At 37.9% G+C, this 26,616-nt stretch overlaps 2 protein-coding genes across 2 annotated transcripts; one reads left to right on the forward strand and one right to left on the reverse strand.

Annotated features, from left to right (window-relative positions):
- The first annotated feature begins 253 nt into the window (after positions 1 to 253).
- On the forward strand, positions 254 to 4,262 carry tmtops3a (teleost multiple tissue opsin 3a). The gene is made up of 4 exons (XM_077733387.1): positions 254 to 690; positions 2,526 to 2,854; positions 3,676 to 3,909; positions 4,044 to 4,262. The coding sequence occupies exons 1-4, from the start codon at positions 309 to 311 to the stop codon at positions 4,260 to 4,262; spliced, it is 1,164 nt and encodes a 387-aa protein (XP_077589513.1). The 5' UTR covers positions 254 to 308.
- A 2,207-nt stretch (positions 4,263 to 6,469) lies between these two features.
- Positions 6,470 to 25,867, reverse strand: arhgef6 (Rac/Cdc42 guanine nucleotide exchange factor (GEF) 6). The gene is made up of 22 exons (XM_077733131.1): positions 25,477 to 25,867; positions 24,423 to 24,506; positions 20,334 to 20,418; positions 18,708 to 18,829; positions 18,407 to 18,617; positions 18,287 to 18,339; positions 17,782 to 17,876; positions 16,696 to 16,791; positions 16,449 to 16,571; positions 15,240 to 15,378; positions 15,098 to 15,157; positions 14,138 to 14,284; positions 13,827 to 13,913; positions 13,650 to 13,731; positions 12,952 to 13,067; positions 12,704 to 12,883; positions 11,795 to 11,815; positions 10,205 to 10,301; positions 10,046 to 10,132; positions 8,733 to 8,832; positions 8,586 to 8,640; positions 6,470 to 7,710 (listed from the first exon to the last, which is right to left on the reverse strand). The coding sequence occupies exons 1-22, from the start codon at positions 25,639 to 25,641 to the stop codon at positions 7,579 to 7,581; spliced, it is 2,337 nt and encodes a 778-aa protein (XP_077589257.1). The 5' UTR covers positions 25,642 to 25,867; the 3' UTR covers positions 6,470 to 7,578.
- Positions 25,868 to 26,616: the final 749 nt, after the last annotated feature.

Consider the following 26,616-nt stretch of genomic DNA (forward strand, 5'->3'; position numbering starts at 1 on the left):
TTATGTCATAATAATTAATAACATTGAAGTTAATTTTGTTAAATGAGTCAATAAGAATGTATGGTTTCCAATGATTTTTATTTGGGAGTTTTAATAAACAATAAACACAAAGTAAAAAAATAGTGTGTATACTCATCCTCTGCATGAACAACTAACTACTAACATAACAGCTGGTTGAGTCCATGCGTGCGCGTTTGCGTGCGTGTTACTATATACATTACAAGGGCTCAGGATGGAAAGAGACACTCTCCTCTTTCTCTCTCTAGTGTTTGTGCGAGCATTGCACCGCGCAGGACCCTCTCCCCACAATGGTGGTCAACCTCCACTTCCCCGGCAACTTCAGCACATTGAATAGCAGCCTCCCCCCGGAGACTCCAGATGCCGCTGTGCGCGGAGACGGTGAAACGGACGCTCCAGGTGTCTTGAGTCGGGGTGGTCACACGGCGGTGGCAGTGTGCCTGGGTATCATCTTAGTGGCGGGAATCATCAACAACTCGCTGACGCTGTTGGTGTTTGCTCGTTTCCGCTGCTTGTGGACCCCAATCAATGTGATCCTTCTTAACATCAGCCTAAGCGATGCGCTGGTGTGTACATTCGGGACCCCACTGAGCTTTGTCTCCAGCCTCCAAGGACGCTGGCTCATCGGGGAGTTCGGCTGCAGGTGGTACGGCTTTGCCAACTCCTTCTTCGGTAAGTTTAGTTTGGCTCAACTTTTTCTTTCGGAGTTAAAGTTCCAATGTAGACCAGACACTTAGTATTCCTTTCTTTTTTCACACCTGTGATGTTTGCAAATACACTTTAGAATGTGTTATAAAATCTGGTGAAAGGTGCTACTACATCATGTATTCTTGGCTGAGTAGAGCTCTATTTCCATTTCCACTGAAGGAAAATAGATTTGTGATCTTTTGGTTCTGCTTCGAGGTCATCTGAAGTAGGACATGTATATCAAACAATTTGAAATCAGGGCACAGTTCTGAGATCAAGAGTTCAACCCCTGGTGGGTTTCATCTTTCCTTTATCGAGCTTGCATCTTATTCCCAGGCTTGCCTGGGTTTTCTACGGATACTCCAATGTTTTCCCACATCCACGAAACATGCATGGTAGGGTGGATAAACACTCCAAATGTTGTCAGTGCGATTGTCAGGTGACTAATTTCAGGTGTACCCTGCCTTCTTTTTCATCGTTAGCTGGGACAGAATCCACCAACCATTGCGACCCTTGTGAGGATAAGCGGTAGGCAAAAGGAATAAATGAAAGTATTTGGAATTAGGATGGTGCTGAAGTCCTCAGCACGTTGCTAGTAACTAAAAGTCAAGCGGTTCCAGAATAGATCCCGGAGGGGCGCTACACCACAGGGGGTTACTGAAAAAGCCATGCCACGGAGCTCTTGGGCTTTTCTTGATCTTTTTAGGATAATTCTGTTCCCATAGCAACTGATGCAAATTCTGCATACTAAAAAGAAAAATGGTCTTTGACCACGATAAAAGTCTAACCCTTAGAGCTACTTTGCTATTGGAATGGAAATGTTCATTGAGTTCAGAGACTGCCCCATATAATTCATTTTGATTGGAGGGTGAAATTAACCAATCAAAATGAATTTGACATCCACCACTAAAACAGGCGTGTCAAACTCGGGTTAGTTCGCGGGCCGCATTAACGTCAACTCGGTTTCACGTAGGCCGGACCATTTTAGATATAATATTTAGATTTTTTTTAATAAATGGATAAAAAAACTGAATATTCAGTTTTTTTATAGATCTAAAACAATGTTTATTTTAGCTTTTTTTAAATATATTTTTAGATTTTACAAAATGATTTTTGAATTAAAAGTACAGAAAATTGGTTGAAAAAATACAATTATTGATGTAAAAGGGGCAAAATAAGGAAATGTAATATACATATATACTCTTCATTTTAATTTGATTCTAACACAGAAAGTCGTCACTCATGATTTACTTTCTCGGGCCACATAAAATGATGCGCTGGGCCAGATTTGGCCCCCGGGCCGCCACTTTGACACCTGTGCACTAAAAGATGAGCCTGTTTAAATGAATTGGATGTCAATCGCTATCAGTGGTAGTCAATAAATTACTAGATCATGAATTAATTGCCGATTTTGCTTGCGAGCTACCTAATTCCATCATGATTTGGGAAAGTGTAAAACTGTTAACAAATTTCATTTTTTTACCCCCAGATCTTCCACACGGTTTTGTAATTTTGTTTTTATTTGCTTCCTGCTTGCGCAGTTGTTGTTATTTTTTACTTAGTTGTATTTGTTGCAATGCACTGGATCACTTACTGTCAAGTTTTATTAAGGAAGTTCATCCCCAGAGTTTAAATGTATAACTTTGCAACTTGTTTTCATTCTGTACTCAGTTTATCTCTTTTGGGGAAAAATATTTTGGTGTGATTTTTACGAATTGCGAGGTGAAATGTATATTCATTTTCCACTTTTGTTGACAAAGTTTATTTCAGAAGAAATTCCTAGCAAGACCTCTTAAAGTCTGTCTCCTCCACTTTTCCAGGGATCGTGTCTCTGGTGTCCTTATCCGTCCTCTCATACGAACGCTACACCACAGTTCTGCGTTCCTCGCAAGTGGACATGTCCGACTTCCGGAAGGCCTGGTTGTGCATTGGGGGCTGCTGGCTATACGCGCTCTTCTGGACGTTTCCCCCCTTGCTGGGGTGGAGTAGCTACGGACCCGAAGGTCCTGGGACAACCTGTTCAGTCCAATGGCACCTACGCTCACCTGGCAGCATCTCTTACGTGATGTGCCTTTTCATTTTCTGTCTTCTGCTTCCGCTTCTGCTCATGATCTACTCTTACGGATGCATCCTGGTCACCATTAGACGGGTGAGTTCTTTTGTTGTGATTTTTCTGCGTCTCCCACCGGTAGTTGACAGTCTTCAAATGCAAACACGTCACCGGCAGGAAGGCGGGGGGTCGGCGTTGTCTGCGTCTACATTTCCCAGGCCCATGACCCCCTCTGGTTTAGCGGTGACTCATGAGCAAGTGCACGTTTTATGTGAATCTGCTAGTCATTCAAATCCTTACTAATGAAGTCTTCTCAGTCGGCACCCCGTCCCTTCTGCAGCCACAATTGTAATCAGTAGGTATCGCTTAGGTATTTTTAGGACGGTTACTATTGGATACCTGCCCTTATGTAAGCTCTTCTATTTTCTAATAGTGTACTCACCCAAGGGAGTCATGAAAGAAGGTGGTCTTGGCAGACTTGATTACTGTACAGCTGGGGGCTCACTTTCCTCCCGAGTAAGAGCCCGATAACCTTAACCTTGGGCTTTTCTTAGAAACAAAGGAATAAGCAGCCAGATTTGGTGCTCAGCGCCTTAACAGCAATGCAGCTTCATTTCATTTCAAAGGCAACAATTCCGTATAAAATCTGTTGTTTTCCAAGCAGGACAACACATTTGTGTCCCTTGAGCTTCTTGATTCATCATAGCTTGCTGTACTTAATGTAATCTATCTCCTTAGTGGGTCAACCCTCAGCTTAGTGAAATGTAATTAATTAATTAACACACTTGTGAAGGTGTGATTCTCTCAACTACGATGGCGCAAAACGCCACTCATTGGGCCAATGAAGTGAAGGGCAAGTGCTTGGGAAAAGTTCACTCAGATTATTGTTGCTGCGTATGATGCAAGGGCATTTTCTCCAGATGGGGAAGCTCAACCCTCTGACGGCACAACGTCGAGAGCATCGTATACTGAGGATGGTATTGATGTTGGTGTCGTGCTACCTGCTGTGTTGGTTGCCCTATGGCGTGGTGGCACTGGTGACCACATTCGGAGGCTCACAACTAGTCGCACCCTCAACCAGCGTGGTGCCCTCAGTCCTGGCCAAGTTCAGCACCGTCATTAACCCTGTCATCTACGTTTTCTTCAACAACCAGGTTAGACTCAACACTACCAATGATGTCAACCATCATAATACTGATTCCTGTTTTTTGTCATTATTGAAGTTCATTTTACACAATTTTACTGTACAGTCCTTTCCACTTGGTCATATTTTCTTCATTTCTCTCAGTTTTCCCGATGTCTTGTGGCCTTTGTCAAGTGCAAAGCGAAGCCCCCGTCGGTCCAAGCGGTAGGGCCCAGCCTGAAGTCGCAAAGGTCACCGAGGTTACATGACTTATTCCCCGGCATGCACCGAGAGCACTCGCTTGCCGGCGCCCCCGACACCAGCCTGGATGGTAGTCGCCGTGCTCTCGTCGTCCACTACACCACGCCTGGACCTTTACGGTGACAAGTCACATGATCTTTTAAAGAGTAAACATTGGACCTACACTATGAAGCCAAACAACCTAATAAATATGTATATATATATTTACTGTATATACAACAATTTTTTGATAACTTTGTCAAATAAAACTCTGCAACCTAAGTTTCCTATTTCGTTATTTATTAAAGGTAGTGTCACACAAAAACTTTGCTATCAAATGGTCATCAGTGAAATTACATGTTGAGATATATATATATATATATATATATATATATATATATATATATATATATATATATATATATATATATATATATATATATATATATATATATATATATATATATATATATATATATATATATATATATATATATATATATATATATATATATATATATATATATATATATATATATATATATATATATATATATATATATATATATATATATATATATATATATATATATATATATATATATATATATATATATATATATATATATATATATATATATATATATATATATATATATATATATATATATATATATATATATATATATATATATATATATATATATATATATATATATATATATATATATATATATATATATATATATATATATATATATATATATATGCATACCACACCTACCAAATACTTTAAAAAAACAACCCAAAAAAAGTGTTAATTTTTTTTAAAAATGAGCAAAAATTAATTTTAGAAACTAAATTTTTACAGTTTGCAAAAAATAAGTACTCATTTGAAACAACCCAAAAAATATATTGATTTGAAAAACGGCCAGGGCTTTTTTTAAATTTATTTCTAAGGTGAATTTAATAAGCTTCCATAGAAACATACAGAAGGCCTAAGTTATATATTTCGCTGTACAGTGTTTTTGTTTATTTGTTTGTGTTCATGATGACTCATGAACGAATAAAAGGATTATTCAAGTAGCACTGTCCCTTTACAGTGAAATAAAACAGGAGATTCAATTTGTGGGTAATAAGGTTAAAGACCATAGAGGGCGGAAAAGTAGTTTCACAATAACCTGAAATAGATTCGTTTATTTAAATCAAATTTTTAGGGCAGGTGAAATGATGAAAAGAGAAGGAGTGACGACATTTTGTGTGCCAAAGCTCTACTTTATTTGGCAATGCTTTGAATTTTGTTGCGTCGGCGGAGGTCTGTGCTCTTTAGTATCAAAAATTAAATATTTTGTTGTTGTTGAGAAAGCTACTTTAGCCATAATTTGTGAAATTCCACTGCTAGTATACACAACGTGTAGGGAACACAATGATTGACCAACTCTTTTCTCATCCCACACCCAAACAATTGCCCTGAGGTATGAGTGCGTATGAATGGTTGTGGCACCCCCGGCACGCTCGTGAAGATAAACAGTATGGATCGTAAATGAATTAATAATGATATAAACATAATATCACCTTCTAACCCCAATTTCAAAGCAGGTTCCCATGTCTTTCCCTAGCAGGTTTTCACCAGTGGGAAATGAAACACTCAGTGCGTCTCCATGTCAGTTAGTAGACCGTCCAGGAGTGTTTTCACACCTTGCATGATGTTTGAAAATGATTTCTTGTATAGCTTTAGAGGCATATGAATATGGAAAAGGCATTAGTTGGCGCAAGTGTTTAGCGTGTTGGCTTCACAGCAGAGTTCAAATCCAAGACACATGCATCTGTGTGGAGTTTTGTTATCGTGGGTGGGTTTCCTCTAGGGCACAGGTGTCAAAATGGCGGCCCAGGGGCCAAATCTGGCCCGCCGCATCATTTTCTGCGGCCCAAGTAAGTAAATCATGAGAGCCAATTTTATGTTTTAGGATCAAATTCAAATGAAGATGATAGATGTATATTATATTTCCTGATTTCACCCTTTTTAAATGAATCATTGCAATTTTTTATCCATTTATTTCTTTTGGGGTTTTAGGTCAAAAAGCTAAAACTAAATAAATAAAAATATTTTCGGTTTTCCACTTTAAGATTGAATATAATTCAAAAAAATGTTTCCATTTGAAATGAAAAACAAATGATTGTTAAATGTTTTCCCTTACTAAGAAAAAAAGTTAAAATAAAGTTTTATATCTATAAAAAACAGAATATTTAGAGCTTTTGATCCAGATTTCTTATAATCTAATTTAAAACTAAAAAAAATCTAAATATTATATGAGACATTAGTTTAAAGGCCAGCTTTATAAAACTGGAAATTCTTAGAATACGTTTTTTTAATAAAAAAATGACAACATAAAGTACAGAGTGCTTAGAAAAAAAATGCAACAATATAATAACAATTGCATAGAACTTTTCAAAAGCAGACTTGACATGAGATGAAGTGCTCAAGGTTCGAAGCAATGAAACAAAAAGTATACAGAAAATACAGTGCCATTCCGTTGCATTGACATTGCTGCATCGCGCTTGAGGAAGACGCATTGCCTTGTACCGATTGTTCCATGATTATTAATATTATTATACATTGCGAATTGGGACCTGCTAGCAAAACTGTACACTTTTTCCCGTCATTTTTGTCGTCAGAACTGCAAATTTTTCATGCACAAGCAGCCCGATGTCCACTATTGCTTTTTATATCTTATTTTTTGTCAACATTAAAAAATAAAAAAAACATTTTAGTTCCAAAAAAACCTCATCGAGAGGCACTTTTAGGCTCGGGTTGTGAACAAGAAAAACAAGTTTAAGCAAAAAACAGCAAGTGTAACTCATTATGCATCTATGAGAAATGTCTTAAAAGTGAGAAACGACAAAATAAATAAAACATTTTTAAAAATCCAATCCGGTAATTAATAGGTAAATAAAATATATATATATTTAGTAAGTAGTATTATTTTCAAACTCATCGGTTTGTTAAACATCAGGCATTAATGTGATTATCTTTGATTATATTCGCAATGATACATGCGTGTCACTTTTTGACGAGTCACATGGTCAGAGGCAAAAGCTCTAATATGAATTAAAACTCTAAACATCCAGTACATAGTTTAAAATATTTGATCTCCTGACAGCACAAAAAAAAAAGCAATAGTTGCCATGGTAACAGACTCACACAATAACAATGGACCTGATAGCTTCCTGTTCAAACCCAAGCGTCAAAAATAAGGCGGCTATTTCTTTTTTTTTATATCTTTTGTTCCACTTCCTGGTTGAGGATAGTTCACAGTGGCATTTGGGTGCGAAAACATGTGTGCATGTGGAAAGCTAAGCATCCTTGGTTAAAAAAAAAAGGGGCGGGGAGGGCTTAAGATGTCTGTGGCTTCCCGACATTTTGCACTTTTGACACGCACACAAACGCACCTTTAGGTTTTCAGTGAGCGCCGCCGCCGCCGTCATCCCACGTGCAGTCGTTCTTCTGCTTAGCGAGCTTCCTTACCACTCTCTCTAACTCTTTACGAGACTTCTGCTCCTCTTCCAAGAATTGTTTCATCCATTTGTTCTCCTGGTACAAACCATAAAGAGCAAAACATTTTCACCAGGTAAAAATGTTCCATGTTTGATGCTCGATAAACACCATCTCTATTCAAAATGTCATTCAATAAAAGTCACAGTGTTCAGAAATCCTATTTTGTATAAAAGCTTCACCATTAGTGAACTTAAGGCGCTGAATCCATTTTGATTGGAAGGGATGGTAGCGATTAAACGATCAAAATGGCTAGCTACCCTTCCTAGTCAAAATGCATTAGACATTGACTATTGTCGATAGCACTGAGACATGATAATTCAATGCCAACCATCTAAGTTCAAATATACAGTGTTCCCTCGCTACTTCGCGGTTCAGCCACCGCAGACTCAGAGCTTCGTGGATTTTTTTTGGGGAAAAAAATAAAATAAAAAATACAAATATTACATTGAGACAACATATTTTAGTTTTTTTGTTATAACATGAATTTCACTCTCTCTACCCGTATTCTATATGGTGTACTGTCTAAAGGGGGGTAAAAAATATATATATGTATTTAAAAAAAACAAAAAAATTGGAATTAAATTCAAATTAATCATTTTTGAAGGGGAATAACTACTTCGCGGAAATTCACTTATCGCGGGTGGTCCCGGTCCCCATTAACCGCGATAACCGAGGGAACACTGTATTTCAAGTCTACTGCTGTCAAGTTGTGTTTTCTAATAATTCTCAATGTACAAAAAAAGTATTGATTAAAAATACAGTGAATCCAATGTAGGGTCGAAATTTGGGTGTTCAAGTGAGAAAATGACTGGCAAAATGAAGCTGGTGATGGACAAAATCAATGATGGCTCATGTTTGGAGCATGCAATGTCCAAACACTCCTTGGTTGTTGATAAAATTCTATGAATTACCTTTTTCAGTTCATGGACCTCATCCTTTAAAGCATATACCGCATCAACCAGACTCCTAGAAGAAATTGAAAAAGAATACAGAAAGAATTAGAGTGGAGTTTAAGACATTCAAATGGCCAAAAAGTCATTGAAAAGGCAAAGGCTTACTTTTCCTCAATGACCGTCTGCCCGTTGCTCTTCATCTCCTCCACAATGATCTTCTCTTCCTCAGGAAGGAGTACCTGAGGCACGCACTCTTTACGCACAGCTGCAAACACAAATAGTTTGCGTGCCGCTTACATGAGTTGGTGTTTTGGCTGCCACAATTTATTCTATTTTTGTAATTGGTGTAGTAAACTGATCAACCTCAGTTCAGTACAGTGTTGTTTAAGGTAAGGGCTTTTATTAGTCATCGGTGCTCTCGTTTGCCGAGTAGTAGACGCATGATTCATTTTCAAACTAACACACAGCGATCAAATCAAGATATGTAAAAATTTTCATTTATTCTTTTGTTTGCAAAAGTATCACTGGGGAACATTTTGATAAGTGTCCACCATTGTTGTTTTGATGTTTCAGATCGTGATCTAGTCATCACAATCTCTTTTTCACGGGACATTTCATAACCGTGTGGTGTGAAAATACCTCTTTAAAAAAAGTGCTATTGTTAGGTTCTAAACAAAACCAAATTGGCATTTTTTTTAAATCTTGCCGAAAAGTCAGATAATATGCAACCAGTTAATGAGGAGCCAAAAAGTAAAAGGTGAAAATTAAATGTTTTGGAAGATCCAGAAGAAGAAAACAATAACAGATAATCCCAGTCAAAGTCGAACTTTCTACCAAAATGGACGAAGTTATATCCGTGGTTGCGATATGAATAGATTGATGACGGATTGTATATACATATTTCGGATGCTTGTATGGGATGTAACAAAAAGAATGTAATGCATAAAGCTCAAAATTTGTTTTAATGAATTGTGCTGCAACCTTTAAAATATGCTATTTTTCTACTCATGTTTTGTTAAATGGAATTTGACCCTTCAACTCATTCTTTTTTATTGTGAAATGTTGGGACCTGAAATATTTCGGAATATTTTCCTTTACCAATTTCGTCATACGCAGAGATGGCTTTGATGACAATTAGGCTTTTGTCGAGTCAATGATGATGACAAAGCCTATGTCAAGTTATTATTATTATTAAAATATTAAAAAGACACATTAACTGAAAAAAATTCTCTTAAAATAAATGTTTCAATAGAAATAAAAAAAATTATATATTACTTTTTAGCTCTTTTTTTTAAAAATCTAAATAAATCTTGTGTATAACGCCAAGGGACTATTTATGGGAATTTATATTTTAAAAAAAAACAACCTTAACTCAATGAAGATCTGCATCCACATATGTGATATCCACATTCGTGGACAAAAGGTTTATAAAATACTATTATAAAAAATGTATGTGACAGTAAGTTAAAAATACAAACGAGTGTTGGTGGTGTGCAGGCTGGCTCCAGTGCAGTAGGCCTCAATCACCCTCAGGATCTGAGCATCCTCCTCCAGAGCAACTGTGCCTGAACACAAGTCACCAATTAGTCAAAAAGGGTCAATTCTTGAAGATGGAAACAAGAGAAAATCAGTTGTACTTCTCCTCGTGTGAACCTCGTCATCCGAAGGCTTCCTTTCCTTCTTCCTGTTTCCAGGCAGGAACTTTTTCATGGGCCGTGGGCTCTTGCTGGAGTCCTGTAGGAAGAGAGGAGAAAAAAAAAATCGTGTGACTCGCTTGAAACGCTGTCCTGAAAAGAAGCAAGGACTCCAAAGCAAATCAACATGTAAGCTCTCGAAGACTAAACAAAAGGCAGCAAGCACGGGACGACATCTGCGACAAAAGGGCATTGTGTTAAAAATCTTTTCTTGCAGCTGAAACATGTTTGTGGGGGAATCAATTGCACATTTTTTCAAATGTTATCATTGTGTCAAAGGTGTTTGACAATCAGTGCAGAATAAGCTCTACAAATGGGGATATTTTTGCCAAGCAATAGGAAGGAAGCGCTAGTTAACTCTTTGACAACCGAGTGAATGACCATGTTCCAGTGCCATTAGCGGCAATGGACGACCAATCGGTTTTTGACTAGCTGGGATCATTTCCAGTCAAAACTGTTTCGACGTCTATCATCAGCAGTGAGTAAACATACTGACTGATGACTTAAAATTGACCCGTGACACAAAATGCCTCTCAAAACACACAAATCAGATTTTACTGGGGTGAAGTTAACGTCAAAATATCTAATACATTAAATAAAATGCTGTACTTTATAACAATTGCTGATGCAACTTTTCAATGGTTAATTCTATAGTGAAAGCATGGAACCTAGCTATTTAAAACAAAAACAAAACATCCAACTTGTCCACCCCTCTTACGCTCACGCCAGTCAGACACACATAGCTTTTAGGGACAGCCCAAAAAAAACAAAACAAAAAAACAACAACAAAAAACCTCACAGCACTCAACACATCACCATTGCAACATGAAGCATACATGCCACCCAATTTGTTACATCACATTCTTTATATATAAGTGACGTGAACCAGTAGTAATTTGACTGTCGACATCAAAGTCTGTCAGACCACAAAACTGCATTTGCGCTAGATTAGGGCAATTGGTATTACTTTTGGAATATAACAAATCATCTCTATTCTAATATTTATGATGTTAAGCTTCGTTTCCATGGTAATTGCTTATTTTGGTGGGACCAAGAAGAGACATGGGAGACATAATGTGAAAAAAATCGAGTGAATAAGGCAAAGGTACTCGTGGCACACAAACACGGACAAACTATGTGCAGTAGCGAAGACAAAACTGAGGTTCAGGGGAAATAATGGCAGATGAGACACGGACGACATAAAGTCCAAATGCAGAAGGTCCATAACATCATGACCTAAGGACTCCCTGTACTTAAATGTGTGTGTACTTGTGGGCAAGAAAAGTCTAGCAGCCCACCAGGCTTATAAAGCACTTAGGAGGCCATGCGAATGCATTTATCTATTATAACCTTCTATGTAACACCCACAAAAATAAGAAAAATAGCAGCAAACTATCATTTCGAATAGATGATGGCCATTGAAAGCAGGAAACAAAAAAAAACAGCAGACATGGAAGCAATCACAGGCAAAAACACTTTGAAAAGGGAGGAGAGACGTCAGTTAAACACACACATAGACAAATCTAACCTTACCTTCATGATATAAGACATCCTCTACAACAGACAGAGTGAAAGAAACAGAGAAGAAGCATGTGAAAATATGATGTGAGAAAATTTGCGATGCAAAGTTCATTTCATCAACATTTGCACAGGATAGAGAGACCCTCGAGACCTTCAATCATTGTTTTTGCTTGATGGTTTGTGGTGATAAAGAGATGGAGTGGAAACATGCCAACTGTGCATAGAGATTGAAGGGCAGCTTTCCATTTCATGAACGGCGATCATGCAAGTAGGACATGCGAGAAGATTCTATTTTTTTTAACAATGAAAAAAGGGTCGAAGGAAAGAATTTGGTGGCATTATTTGAAAATCTAAAACTTATAATTAGACGTATGTGGCACATTGGAATTCAGACAAAACGCTTAGCAAACTTTTCGAACCCTGAATTTAATAATTTCACTGAACAATTACACTGGTATTGATTAATGCAGTGTTATAACTTGTTCAAATAAATGGCTTATTTTCCATTTATATATTAAGATTTTAGTGCTTAAATTCAAGAGAATGATTATTATTACAATATATCTTATTACTGAATTATCCTGTTAATTATGTTGCAACAATGTATAATGAAATTGTTAAACATTGTATTTTATTTCCTAGTTCTTTTAAATATTTTTACTAAATGATCTGATTATTTGTGAATTGATTCATTGTATAAACTTCAATACATGTTAAAACATTTTTATTTAATATTATACAAGTAAAATTTTTTCACTTCAAAAAAAATAATAATTATTGGCTCCCATTACCAGCGACCTCTGAAAAATTCTAATGAATTTAAAGTCTGTTGCCACCAATAACAACCAATAAATTAGCTTAATCGATACCTTAAACACAAGATGGGAGAATGTGTAAACAGAGAAATTTGCCACTTCCTACCTCTTTGTAACCCAGAGCAGCTGAAGGCTTGAGTGGCGGCGCCGGACGCAAGCAACTGAGTGACCAAGGCTTACTCATTTTTGGTGGTTCCAGAGGCCCTCGGCTGATGCCACTGAAGCTGCCGAGGTGGGACAAGTGTGTCGGTGCGCCTACCATACTGAGAGGCTTGCCCTCCACCGTCTATACATGAGAAACAAAAGAGTGGGTATGAAGGTGTTTCCATATACCACACCCTCTCCAGATCAAACCTTTAAAATTGTTCCTGCAGGGCTGCCTCCTTTGCTAAAGGCCTGCAGGTGGTCCAGCCATTCCTGAAGCTCCTGTGCACTACCGCAAAAGACTGTCACACGCTCCATCATGCTTCCTGCGGGTAAAATTGATTCAAGAAGTCTTGTTGGCTCAACAAGTCCAAAATTATGCAAGACGTGTCAAGCAATTTCCAAATGCAAAACACTTTGCAAAACAATAAAACCTATTTAGAAAAAAGGCCAACAGTCACAGCATAATTCCAAAAAAATCGGCAATACAAATGCAAAATGACCACAATTTAGGTCGAATAAAAATTCAAGTAGAATAAGAAATTACACAGATAAAGTTTGGTCGATATTACTTTGTGGCCATTGTAATATTTTCACGAGTAGTCCTTCAGTACAGAATGATGTATGGTAATTTCAGCCCTCATTAGCCATTTAGTTTAAATCAGTGCTTCTCGTTGATTTTTCGCAATCACGTCTTTTTATCTTGAAACTTCCCAGCTATATAGCATAGGCCAGTAGAAACTTCAGATTTTTTCGGTATCTAATCTAATTATTTAATAACGTTTTATTGTTGTCCTAGATACGAAGACAGTAAAGAGCATGCATGGTCTTTGTCACAGTCTTCAGCCTGTATTGTGCTAGAGCCTAACACCATGCAAAATAGGTCCGGAATTTAAAAATAAACTAACCTGTGATGTCAAAGGCATATTGCGCAGTGTCTGCATCCTCCACATGCCTTGTTACAGTGGTGCCTGTCAATGGCATTCGTCCCTAAAACAAAAATATTGAGGCATTAAATCACTGTGAAGCTCCAGAGGACATTGAAATTGTGGCAGCCACTGAGCAGATAAGTAGTATCTACTCGCCTGATAAATGAACCCACTCATCCGCGGGCTGGTGGAAAGCATCACCAGTAGGTTGGGGAACAGCATCAAGTAACGCTCATCTTTGTCCTGCCAGACAATAACAAAAAAAAAATGACATGAATTTATACAAATAGTTAGAAAGAGTAGACAATCTCCAATGTTCTTTTGTATTATGAGTCAGTTTAAAACCAAGAAAACCCACTAGTAAGACAACGTCACACATTCACGAGCTTCTCTTTAGCAACATTAGCCACAAAGCTATCTATCTTTGACTCTTTCACACTTATTTTCAAAGCACACTTCTTGTTTACCTCACTGGATCCAGTCCTCATTTGGACCATGGACATATAGAGCACCGGACCCAGACTCTTCATGCTGTCGCCATCCCAGCCGCGCACCTGTTCTGACAGAATCTGGAGTTCCAGGTTTTTGCGCTTTCGCAGGTCCTGGCACTGCATCTAGAGACAGAAGATTAACACATTTTTTAGATGAACACGTGACAATATGTTAAATATTTCTAATTAGGATTGGCTGGCACTCATGGCAAATAGAGTGTGGGACCATTTTAATTGGGAGTTCTGGCAGCTGACGGTGGCTGCCAAAACTCCCAATTAAAATGGAAGAGGAGTATATTGCTGTAGATGGCACTGAAATAGTGGCAGAATAAAGATTATCATAAGAACTACATAAAAAAAACCACAACGGCAGCGTTTTGAGAAGAACAATAATCATAAAACCACATACAAAAGATAAAACAGTTAAACAATTTTAGCATGACTATGTTAAAGTATCGTTAGTAAATTGTTTAAACCAAACATATATATTCTACTTATCCTTCCTAAATACATGGTGGGCTTAACTACCAATTTTCTGGGAAAAATTTAAAAAGAAAATATGGTAAGAAAAACTTTCATTTTGTACGACAGCTCACTTAGATGCATAGAATGCTTTAAGTGCGCCTGCCTGCCACAATCCTCAATAAACAGTCATTCAAATGTGTTTCAGTGAAAGACCAATGTTCCCTTCTTACTTGAAAATTGCTATCTGCTCACAGCTTTCAAGAGGTCTTGAAGCCATCTTGCCTACAAAGGCATACCATCACAATACAAGACTGAACATTGGATTCAACATCTGATAATAAAGACAAGACCGGCAAGGCTCACAAGGAGGTCCAATTTCAATAAAACCTGCAGCGGTCGCATTAACCAAGATGCTGCTCTGCCTTGCATGAATGAAGACTTATATCACCCGCTGCGAAGTAAAGTACTCACCACTAAGCTTCTGAATGCTGCTGTGGCCTTTACAATGTCGGAGAAATCTGGGTGAGCTTCCTGCGTTGAAAAAATAGAACACAATTATGTGAGATTGCCATTTCATTTCTTTTCTCTTTTTATGTGATGGATGCATTTTCACCTCTACATGTCTCTCCAGCTCCTGAAGCAGGGTGGGATACTTGTCCAGCCTCATGAAAGGCTTACTGAGACTTGTGGTCAGTGCTAAGATGCCCGGAGCACTGGCTCCTTGGCTCTCCATGAACTTGTCGAGGTCCTCGCTGAATACAATAGTAAGAGTGACAAGGTGAGGATAATAAGCCTTAGAGAGAACTCGTTTAAATACTGTCAAGTTAAATAAACAACAACAACAACAACAAAATCCAATGTATTTCTTTATATTTATTCATTTTGATTGACTTGTTTTCTTATTTTTACTTAGCATTTGATGATTATGTTAACAAAACTGATTAATAATAGAAAAAAGTTATAATTGAAACCTTACAGCTCACATTGTAATGTATTTGTATGTCTGGTCTTTTTTACTTACTGAATATTGTCAGTTTCCTTATAGAGAGTTAAGCATTCTCCAAATTATTATCTGTGGTAAAGTTTGACATTCTAATGAAAATATGTTTACTTATTGAAGGTGAAAACTGTTTGAAAACTCAAAAAAAGAGTGACACAAAAATTAACAGTTGCTGTTTTTAATGGTGACTAAGGTAACTTATGTCTATGAGTAACCTACAGCTTATGGTGCCTCTTATATATGGTCTCATATTTAAAGAGAGTAACCAATAGAACAAACCTGCCAAAGTGAGTATGTATGTGACAAAAAGGCCAATGGTAGTACAGCTACTTGGATCAAAACAAGAACTTTAAAAAAGGCTCAAATCTACTCATTGAAACATAAGCCTATGAAAAAAAGATCACCTCAAGTGGAAAGAAAGTTGTTTTGTTTTGTAAAATATATCTCAAGATTAAAGCATGACACCTAGTGGCTTAAAGTCATGCTGCAACACTGCATATACAAATGATTCAAATACAGTGGTATTCTACTTGTGAAATTAATCTGTTGCAGAAGTGGTGTTGTAACTTGGATTTTTCTTAAGTAGAAACATACTTTACATTGAGTCAGCATATTTCGTTTCACTAAACCAGTGTCGCGACCAAAACCCTACTTTAGTGTGAAATTAAATGATTTTTTTTCGTCCCGCGCTAGGTAAGAACTACTTTCATAAAATCCTCATATATCCAAATAATTTCTTAAAAACCTCTAGCCATCCTCATCCATTCTCTGTATATTGCTCCTCATACTTGTGTTGTGTAAGAAAATATGTCAGTCACAGACCTGTGATCAGTGAGGATGCAGACAGCTGATGGGTGGCTGGCACAGTAAGCCAGGTACAGAGACTTAATCTGACACATCACATTTAAGAAGCATCCGGCCAGCCTCTGTTGGCCCTCTGGGACTCTGCAAGGACAAGCCAAGGCCAGAAAAGTAAACCAATGAGCGATTGAGCGAAATGAAAACAAGATAACAAAGATTTTACACCAATAAGAATAAAATAAAATAAAAAGACATCAGAAAGACTAACTTTGTACATTCCTCCAAAGAAACACACAAGTTCTGCTGGAAGGTGAGGATCTCCTCCAAGTTGCCACACAGGATGGCACTGTCTGCATTGCTCAACCTGCAGAAACAGTCATTCCTTCATTTCCAAATTAGAGTGCTTGTACAGTAATACCTTGACATACGAGTGTCCCAACATGAGAAACTTGAGATAGGAGAATTCCGAGCAAATTTGTGCCTTAAGATACGAGACAAAATTGAGATACGAGCATACGAGATGGTTATCGACGCAGCTATCTGGGTGACCGAGTATGCAAGAGGTTGCTAATGACAATAGCATCGCGCCCTTCTCGCCGCATCTCCCTCGCGTAAAGATATCTACGGGCAACAGGTTGCATTTTTTACTGGATTGAGTTGATGGATAATCTGCGAAAAAGCCAGCAGAATCCACATGGATTTGAAAGCAAAGCAAGCATCTGATAAAGACACCAGCGAAAACCTTCAAAGCAAGTCGTGGCTGATTCAAAAATTTTAAAAAACGAACTGAAAGAAATGAACACTTTGTTCTGAGGAATGGAGAATCAGGAAGTGCCAACTCGAAAGCCAGGGTGGAATACATTATCATATTGCCTCAGTTATTACACAGGAAGGTTTAAATTTACTGTAATGTAAGATTAAACCTTATTTATAAGTGTGTGTGTGTGTGTGTGTGTGTGTGTGTGTGTGTGTGTGTGTGTGTGTGTGTGTGTGTGTGTGTGTGTAGTAATTTCTCTCTCATCCGTACACTCTATGATAAATCAGTACTGAGTAATGTCACATTTTAGTACTGAAGATCATAACCACTACATAGAGATACTTTGTGAGTAGGTGGTGAATTAAAACAAATAGATGTTTTGTCCATTGTAATCACCTGTTTTTGGTGTTTAGTCCTGTTTTTTGTCTTTAGTTATTTTCTATGGGAACATTTTTTTTGGAGATACGGCTAAATTGACATAAGAGCTCGGTCCAGGAACATATTAAGTTTGTATCTCAAGGTATTACTGTATAGAAAATAGGCAAATGTATGTGACCAGTTACATAAAGCTGCTTTGGTTTTGATATCCCTACTTACTTGTCACTAGATTGTAACGGTCGCAGGTAACAACTTAGCAGCGTTTGTAGTTCTTTGAAAAAATCTCGCTCGTGTTCAAGGATGTCCTGCACCACCTGCAGAAGCGTAAAAAACACACCGATTACACCCCTGTAATTTTACTTTTATAGTAAATAATTGAATTGAAAGGTAGAAATATAAAAACATTACATGAAAACTGACAATGGTGTGAAGTGAGCACTTTTTTGCTTTGTGCTCAAAGCTGAACTATTATTAAAGCATTTAACATTAACAATACAATTGAAAGATCTATTTATAAAAACATTTAATTTGTAATACTGTGTTGAGTGAGCACCATTTGACAGTTACTTAAAGCTAAAATGTCATTAATGTATTTATAGTAAATCATTGAATTGAAAGTTATGAATATTAAAAACATGAAATGACAACAAGCAATATAGTATTAAGTTGCACTTTTGTGCACTGTGCAGTAAAACCGAAACTGTGAGTTACGCTCTCAACTTACCACACTGTAGTAGCTTTTGGTCAGGTGAGCTCCTTTTGGAGATACTGCTTTTTCTAGAAAAGGATTCAACAGATCAGTTTAGGCGCGCTAGTATAAGTAAGGTCTTGCGGTCTAACTCACCACAGGCCTTGACCTCGCGCACATAGTTGCTAGGGAACCAGCCCGTCTTGCCACTGAGGTTTCCCTCCCACCATCCGCCTTCTTCCTGCCGTGTCACGACAATGACGTCCCCTTTGCTGAATGATAGCTCGTCCTCATTGTTCTGCTTGAAGTTGAAGCGGGCTTTTACCACCAGCTGCCCACTCCCGCTGCTGCCATTCTCTGACATCTCCTGTAAAGCGGATATCCCACAGAGCCAACTTGTAAAATTACAATTACAGGTTCATGCTGAAATTTCAACTAGGCAAGAAACAAAATGTACCACAGATTTGGATTGTCGTCGCAAAGAGCCTTTGGACTTGGCAGAGGAGGCAGAGTGTGAGGATGCTGTCTGACTAAGTGATAAGGTGCCGGACTGTGGACATGACCTCTCTGTAACGCTGTCTGTGGACACAAAATATACAATTTGCTCTTTCCTTGTCTTAAAAATTACAATTTAACATAGAGGAGAAAGAAAGATCACAAGGAAGACAAACACTTTTTATGTTGCATCAACTAGCTTGGGTCTGCAGTACCTCAGGTCAAGTTTGGACTAGGGATGTCCCAATGATAACTTTTTGACTTTTAATCCAATTTTTCTCAACATGTTTTGCCGATACCGACGGCCATATTTTTAGACCAGAGAAACAACTTGAAACCCTGAGCTACTGTCAGAGTGCGCATACTGCTGATTAAATGTTACTAACGGTTGGCTGCAACTCATTTCCAATTCGGACAAAAACAAATGAACATTAAAATGAGATATCCTCATATAGCTGTGGGTGTGCAGTGTTCGGTGACGTGCACGGGAAGCTAATATCAAGTTTCCCATTCCAGATTTCGTCTAACACCAAGCCATCTTCATTTGAATGTGAAATGAAGAAAGCAGGACATTAGTGAAGGTACGACAAGCTCAGCAGGCAAATATGGCACCCAGCAGGACACACAACTCTCACACCAGCTGGCCTCTCTGCCAGTAAAGCTAATCAGTTTGATCAAATGTTGGATGACACAAATTGAGTAACACACATTGTGTTGTTGCCTCTTAACCCACCAAGTGGTGCAGTTTTCTGGAGTACACATTGGGACAGTAAGACCCTGAGCGGACTTATACGTCTAATACATTGTATTTGAACTGGTTGGGCTGGCAGCCAATGGTCATGTTTTAGTGCCATTGACGGCGGTAGACATCTTGGAAGGGTTTTAGCCAATTAAAATACTGGAGCATGTCTGGTAATGCCCTAGGTCAAGACAATAAAATTAAGGTGGATATTAGTGTCTAGTTGATGCATGCTTATATTTCATTTTACATATAAAATGTATTAACAAATCTATAGTTTGAATTCTACTAGTCTTTTTTCATTATTTTATGGTAAAGTCAGTGATTCTCTGTCAAGCGCTATCGTCGGTCTCTGAGTCTAATGTTATGTTAATATTTACTTAATGAGAATATAGTTTAGTTGAACTATTCTCTAGTTTACTGTTTTCATTGCAGATCATTTCAGATTTGCACAAAAGCTATTCAAAAGTCAATTTAAGATCGTGACAAGAACCAAGATCGGACAAAGGATGCTTAAACTGGCCAGACCCGACTAATAGAATTTTGCAATATATATTTGTTTAATGATAGCTTTTGTAAATCACTTGCTCGACTTTGAAAAATAACACTATTTTATTAATGACTTTGTTTCAAAGGAAAATCACAACCCGGAAAAAAAAACAGGGTCCTCCAATAAGACACCGTGACCTCTATGCCGTTTTGTTTTACTCTCTATCATACTGCCCACATGAATAATTGATTAATTGTGGAAAATCTGTTGAAACAATCGATGGTGTAAATTCAACGCGGCTTTGTTTGAAACAAAGCAGATGTCGAAAGGTCGGTGAAGGACGGCACAGCAACTCTTACCTTGCGTTGCAAAGTTGACGGCCAGCAATGTGGTCAGGACTTTTCCAAAATTCTCTCCGTTGTACAAACACTCGGGCTCAAACCCCTAGATTAAACACAAACACAAAAAAACAAACAACAAATCAGGTCAAATGTGTGTGTCAAAATTAGAAACACGAATCTGTATACCAATTATTGAGCCCGCAGGATGTAAATGAGCCTCAGCACTGCTGCATATAACTACAGGCACATTAAGCATGACCCATATTTTGTAAATTAGCAGTCTATAAAACAGCCAGACGCTTTAATGATTCGCTGCAAACACACACACACACACTGGTGCCCGCTTTCTTGCAGTGTTTCAAACAGCTATCTCATTTCCTTCGGAGCCTAGGGTTTCACATTTTAAATAAAACATCTTAAATATAGTTTCAGCATTGCACGAGTAGTGTCAGGATCACCACATCTTTGTAATAATCACCATCCTGCTTTCAAGAGTACGCATGCATGCATACATACAGGTCACAACTTGTATTCTGGATCCTTATGTGATCAAAAGAAAGGGGATATTTGCATTAAGGGTGATTTTTTAGGACATGAAAACCTATTTACGAATTTTATTCATTTTGAATTATCGATAAAAATCCTCTGCAAGATACACTTCTCAAGAAAATATGGTCTGGGTTCAAATGCACTCAAGCAATGTTTTTCTGGGCATGATACTGAATATTACAAGTAGGCCGATAACTGATACTTGCGGGCGGTAGTCTTTTGTTCATATCGTCATCAACTTCTCTAATAAATAAGTAATATGCAGGTGAGACTGCACAGGGGTCTATCTAGATAACCTAGTTTGAAGTTGGATCTTTTATCCGATGTCGTAATCAAAATAAATTACATATATCAGCGTCGATAAGCTGAATAAACCCCAATTTAGAAATGTATTGTATATTAACCTGAACTGCAGTTATTTTAATGTCGTTTGCAGGACTGAGGAGACTTAGTAACTCTTAAAATTTCTGTATATACTTAGATTTATAGTCAAGCAATAGTTCCCTTTCACGCCAAACATTTGAAAGCAAATAACTTGTTACTCACTAATAGGGTTGTTAGCTCTTATTTTTTTTCATTCCAGAGAAGACAAAAGAATGAAAAAAAGATGCGAACACAAGGCATAAAGTCAACCATTGTTATGTACTTAATTGATAACTTGAGGACAACACGCCACATGATGAGAACCGGTAATTTGTAAAAATCATTATAATGAAGAGAATAACAGTAACTAACTTAAAGTTTAAATGTTCAGATTCTGAACCTCAGAGCTTCCAGAACCAGTGCAGAAGTAGCAGTACCCTGTCATAAGTTTTTATTTTTCTCACCCCTGAATGTGTTTCTGATTTCTGAATCATACACATCAAATCCATGCCGTACAACACAGTCCGTCATCCAAAATCATGGCTGTGAAATATCACATGATGCTCAAATGTGAAATGGCAAAAGCCCTAATTTATCAGACATAATGAAAATACGGCTGTCCTTGTCTACATGCGCCTATATATCATACCATTTAGTTGCGATAAGAAGCCAGAAGGCCTGAGTTAACGGGCTCACTCTTTCAGAGTGTCAGTGTAGAACTGAAAACAGCATGACTGTCTTCTTTGTGCTGGCAATGGATAAACAGGCATTTTTTGCTATGGCGGTGGGAAAAAGGAAAAGACATGATCACGTCATCAACCCAAAGTTGGGCAGGGCTGACTTTAGGGCTTTGGGCTGGTTTGCCATGAGCTGCTGTTGGCTGCACAGGGTCTAATTATGGGCTATAGAGGACCTCCCAGATATAACAAGCCAACTGGGCATTGATCAGTCCTCCACTCTAGTGTATCGTGAGTCAAAGTGGCACAAAGCAGATGACGTGATTCTAGACCAGAGCAAGATTATTTATAAAGATGGAAAGGACGTGTCCAGTGTGGCACACAGTGAGAAGACACTCCCAACATCTGCAATGCATTCCTTCTGTGATAATAGAAGCATTCTTCAAAACAGACCACGACACTTATTCTCATGAACTCCAACAAATGGTTGGCTCATATTTGCAATTAACGATTGTTTCCACTCCTCTAATAAGCTCCAAAATAGCATTTCAAACTTTTATGGAACCGAGGCCAAATTTGAAATAATCAAAACTAACCAAAAAACACAAAAAGCATACATGACAACAACATCATCTCACTACCGTCATGATGATGTAAAATGTAGTGGAACAATACAATTGACATTGACTGGTTGAGCAGTGATCCAATTAGCAGTCAATTAGCAATTGGATGTCTAGGGCCATCAACGGCAACCGATCAGATCATTTAATTGAAATGCGAAAAATTCAGCAGTTATTATTTAATAGATCTTTAAATTAATTTTAAGTAAATTAAAATTAAAATATATTTCTTAAAGAATGATTTCCATTCAAATGCCTAAAACAATAGAAAGTATAAACATTTGCTTATTGTTTTATAACTGAAAAATGAGTATTTATTACAGAATATTGATTGAAGGCATCAAATCGTAACAGTAGAAATATCAGAATATATCGTACTGTCCAAAGAATCAATATTACAAATGGTAAATAAGCTCAATGGCAAATATGCTCCACTTTCTTTAGTCCTTTATAAAAAGTGGCGCCTTGTTTTTTTAATTTTTTTTTTTAAAAAGGCATTGGAAAACATCTGCTTTTGCTTTGGAAAGCGACCAACATTTTCCATCATTTCCAACTTATGTATACAAAAGTATTGAAACATTTCAAAATATCACACGTGAAAAGTTGCATCTGGAGACGATATCTGATTGCAAAAGTATCAACAATCAAAAATTTTTAAAAAGCAATTACACATTGTTGCAATACCACAGGGCAGCAAAAATGTTAATGTTGGGGAATTTCATTTTGCACTCCTGTCGATCCTACTGGAAATGGAATTAAAATAACATTTAATTCTGCATGTCTTAATTAAATAGTATCATAATGGTATTGGGCATATTCCTGACTACCGATTACAAGTTGAAACATTTTGGTATGGGGACAACATAGGTCATGCTTTGGACTAAAACCATTCATAACCAATCTTGTATTTGCAACTTTGAGTACTCTTTTGTGATGTCTTGATCTGATAATCAGTATAGATAACGGAATACGAATGTCTATGGAGTATTAGACGGTATCAGATTTGGTCACAAGATCAGATCAGATACAGAAGTCGCATATTTTCAGTGATATTGTGGTTTTCGGCTGCTGAAAATCAACCATGGGCTAATATGTCTGCTGAGTGGGGCTACACTGCTTTTGAAACTAATGACAGTAACAGAACCATGTTTTATACCCCAAGCAAAGCATTTCTTGAGTTGAACACATACAAAGGGAGTTATCATTAACCAGCTACATTATACTTTACATTATTTTTACTGGTATAAATAGAAGAGCATCAGTTCGGCAACACACGGGACATCCCTTTGTTTCCTCATGTTTTTTGCATGGTTTTATCCATTTTAATACATTAATAAATGATTTTCCCATCATGTTCTTTCATTTTTGTCTGTTTCTCATAACTTTCATAGAAAAGTGAGCCACTTTGATCATTTTTAAAGGGTTTAGTTTTTAGTATTTTTTAGGGCCGTGGAACGAATTACAGAATTTACATATAAAGTGCTGCTGCTCTACTTACAATAAAAGTTCTTGAAGTATTTCGTAAGTAGAGGTGCGACTGCACTGTTTTTAATAATCCTTATCTGAAACCCTTAGAAAACTTGACCCCAAAGAGACGATATGCATTGCTTTCCAAGCAGTAAATTAAGTCACCAAAATGCACGCTCGATTTAATATAGGGAGTAATAATTTGTGCTTCATTTTTTTTCTTGACAGACAGCACATGCCTGTTAATGTGGCTCACTCCACATGGACGTATAGAAGGAGGGAAACACGATACAGTAAAGCAGGCTGAGAGGATCACAACACAACAAGCGATCAGGTCCAAGTCCACTCCAAGATGTCCACTGGGACTAAGAAAGCATAAATCGGTGATGAAACACGCAACCATTCGTCGGCACGCACAGTTGCAAACTTACCTCCACTTTCAAGGACGAGCATCCTCTCAGAAACTCTCGAATGTTGCCAATGCAGTCAGCTTCGGTTCGCGGATCCGGGCAGTACTGAGCGCACACACACCGGATTGAAGATATTAACACACAGAAAGGCAGCGGGGACGTGATCTTTTTCCCCAAAACACACCAACATAAAATTAAATATGTTAAATTCTAGTTTGATTGCTCGTTTGAGTGTCAGTTATTTCTTACAAAATGCAGTCTATCCGCGTCCTCTTCATGGAAACATGACATCAGCGTCAAGCTGGCGTAGACGTAAATATCCGCTGCCAAGTTCGACTTTCAAAGTTAAACTACATTAGAGTTGTTGTTTTGTTTTGAAAAACTGTTTTACTCTTGAATTTTCTTGAAAATCAGATGTTCACAGTTGTAGATTGAAAACAAAAAAGAAGAATATAGGGAACAATACGCACAAGGATCATAGATTGGTTTGGTGCGAATACATAAGATTGATAACTTCAACCAGACATATATTCAGATATGTTTTTAGTAATATGGGGTTTGAATATTCTTAAAATATATATTTTAGACGTGATATTTCCGGTATTATAATTGAGCTTTTCCTGTTCGACTCCGTTTGACGCCATTTTTTACAAAACAAGAGGTCAGAACAAGCAACCAGGAAGTGACGAAACTGCTCTGCAACTATATCAACTTTACATTTAATATTTTTTAAAGTATAAAATAAGCACCCTTTCCCGATCATAACACCGGTTACATAAGCATCAAAGCATGATTACGCGCAATTAGCACAGCGACTATGCTTCCCGTTTCCCCACAGACAAGTTGCGCCGAGAATGCGGAACACTATCAAAGTTATTTTTTTGATGAATCTGCCGCCAATATTACCTATTAACTTCGTCTCATATGCAAAGGAGACGTCATTAAAAGCAGAAAGTCAGCTTCAACTTTGAAAATAGGCGGCCTGTCCGCCTGCGAGCAAATCAAACCCCTCCCTTTATGTTCACTATCGGATCGTCATGTCAACTTTCATTTTTTTTGGCTTCGACTTTACTACCTTGGCGTTGAGACCCGGCACAAGCCTCTCCACCAGTTTACAAAGGACGAGGCCATCCTTCAGCGAGACTTTCAAGAACTCCTCCGGATCGGCGATATTCTTCTTGGGGGAACTGAGTACCCCCAGCGATATCAACCAGGTTACGGTCTGCTCCTCGGGATTCATGGCGCCGTTAAACAGTCATTGCCTTGCCGGCGGCAGTCCTGCTCCGCCGGTGGTCTGGATCCGTATCGGCGTGTGGTGCACCTCGAAGCCCCGCACTTCTGCTTGAAGTTTAGCAAGAGGCGTCAAAGAGGTGGGGGTTGGGGCCGGCTGTGTTAGCACATGCCAAAAGTGATGATCACCCCTACTGGCAAGTAGGCACCTCAACAGTATGCAAAAGAGCATCAATCTGCTGAAGTCAATTAGAAAATCCCATTACAGGGCACGTGACTGTTTATGTAATAACAGTTTATCCCCAAAAAGTCCAAATAACTTTTGTTTTTCCATTATCCTCATATCATGTCATTTTCTGATCCACTTTATCCTCATTAAAGTTGCAAGGGGTGCTGGAGCCTTTCCCAGATTGGGCCAGAGGCTGAATCGGTGGTCAGCCAATCGCAAGGTACAAGGAGACAACAACCATTCACACACACACATTCATACCTAGGAGCAATTTAGTTTTCAATCAGTCTACAATGCATGCATGACTTTGGAATGTGGGAGGAAACTGGAGTTCCCAAAGAAAACCCACATAAACCCGGGGAGAACATTCAAACTCACAGTGAGGACCCATTAATCACTCTTGGTCTCCGGGCCACCATATGTTCACTACTACCCTCATAATTCGGTAAAATTTTAACCACAAAAAAAAAAATACAAAAATCAACTGGTTTCCTGAGACTAGATGACTGATCAGATATATTCAAACATTTAATGACTTTGCCTGTTGATCTGTACTTTCTAAATCTATTTAATAGTTTACTTATGTAAAAAAAAAAAAAAAAAAAACTTTTAAAACATGCTTCACCCAGTACTGTACTGTGCATGCAATTACTTGCACCAAATTTCTGTCTGCTGCAAATAACACACCATTACTAAATTCCAATACTATGGAGTCTGACACTAGACCAGAGGATCACTCGAGCATCGAACCGCTGG

Source organism: Stigmatopora nigra, chromosome 14 (assembly GCF_051989575.1).
Source record: "Stigmatopora nigra isolate UIUO_SnigA chromosome 14, RoL_Snig_1.1, whole genome shotgun sequence".
Taxonomy (NCBI): domain Eukaryota; kingdom Metazoa; phylum Chordata; class Actinopteri; order Syngnathiformes; family Syngnathidae; genus Stigmatopora; species Stigmatopora nigra.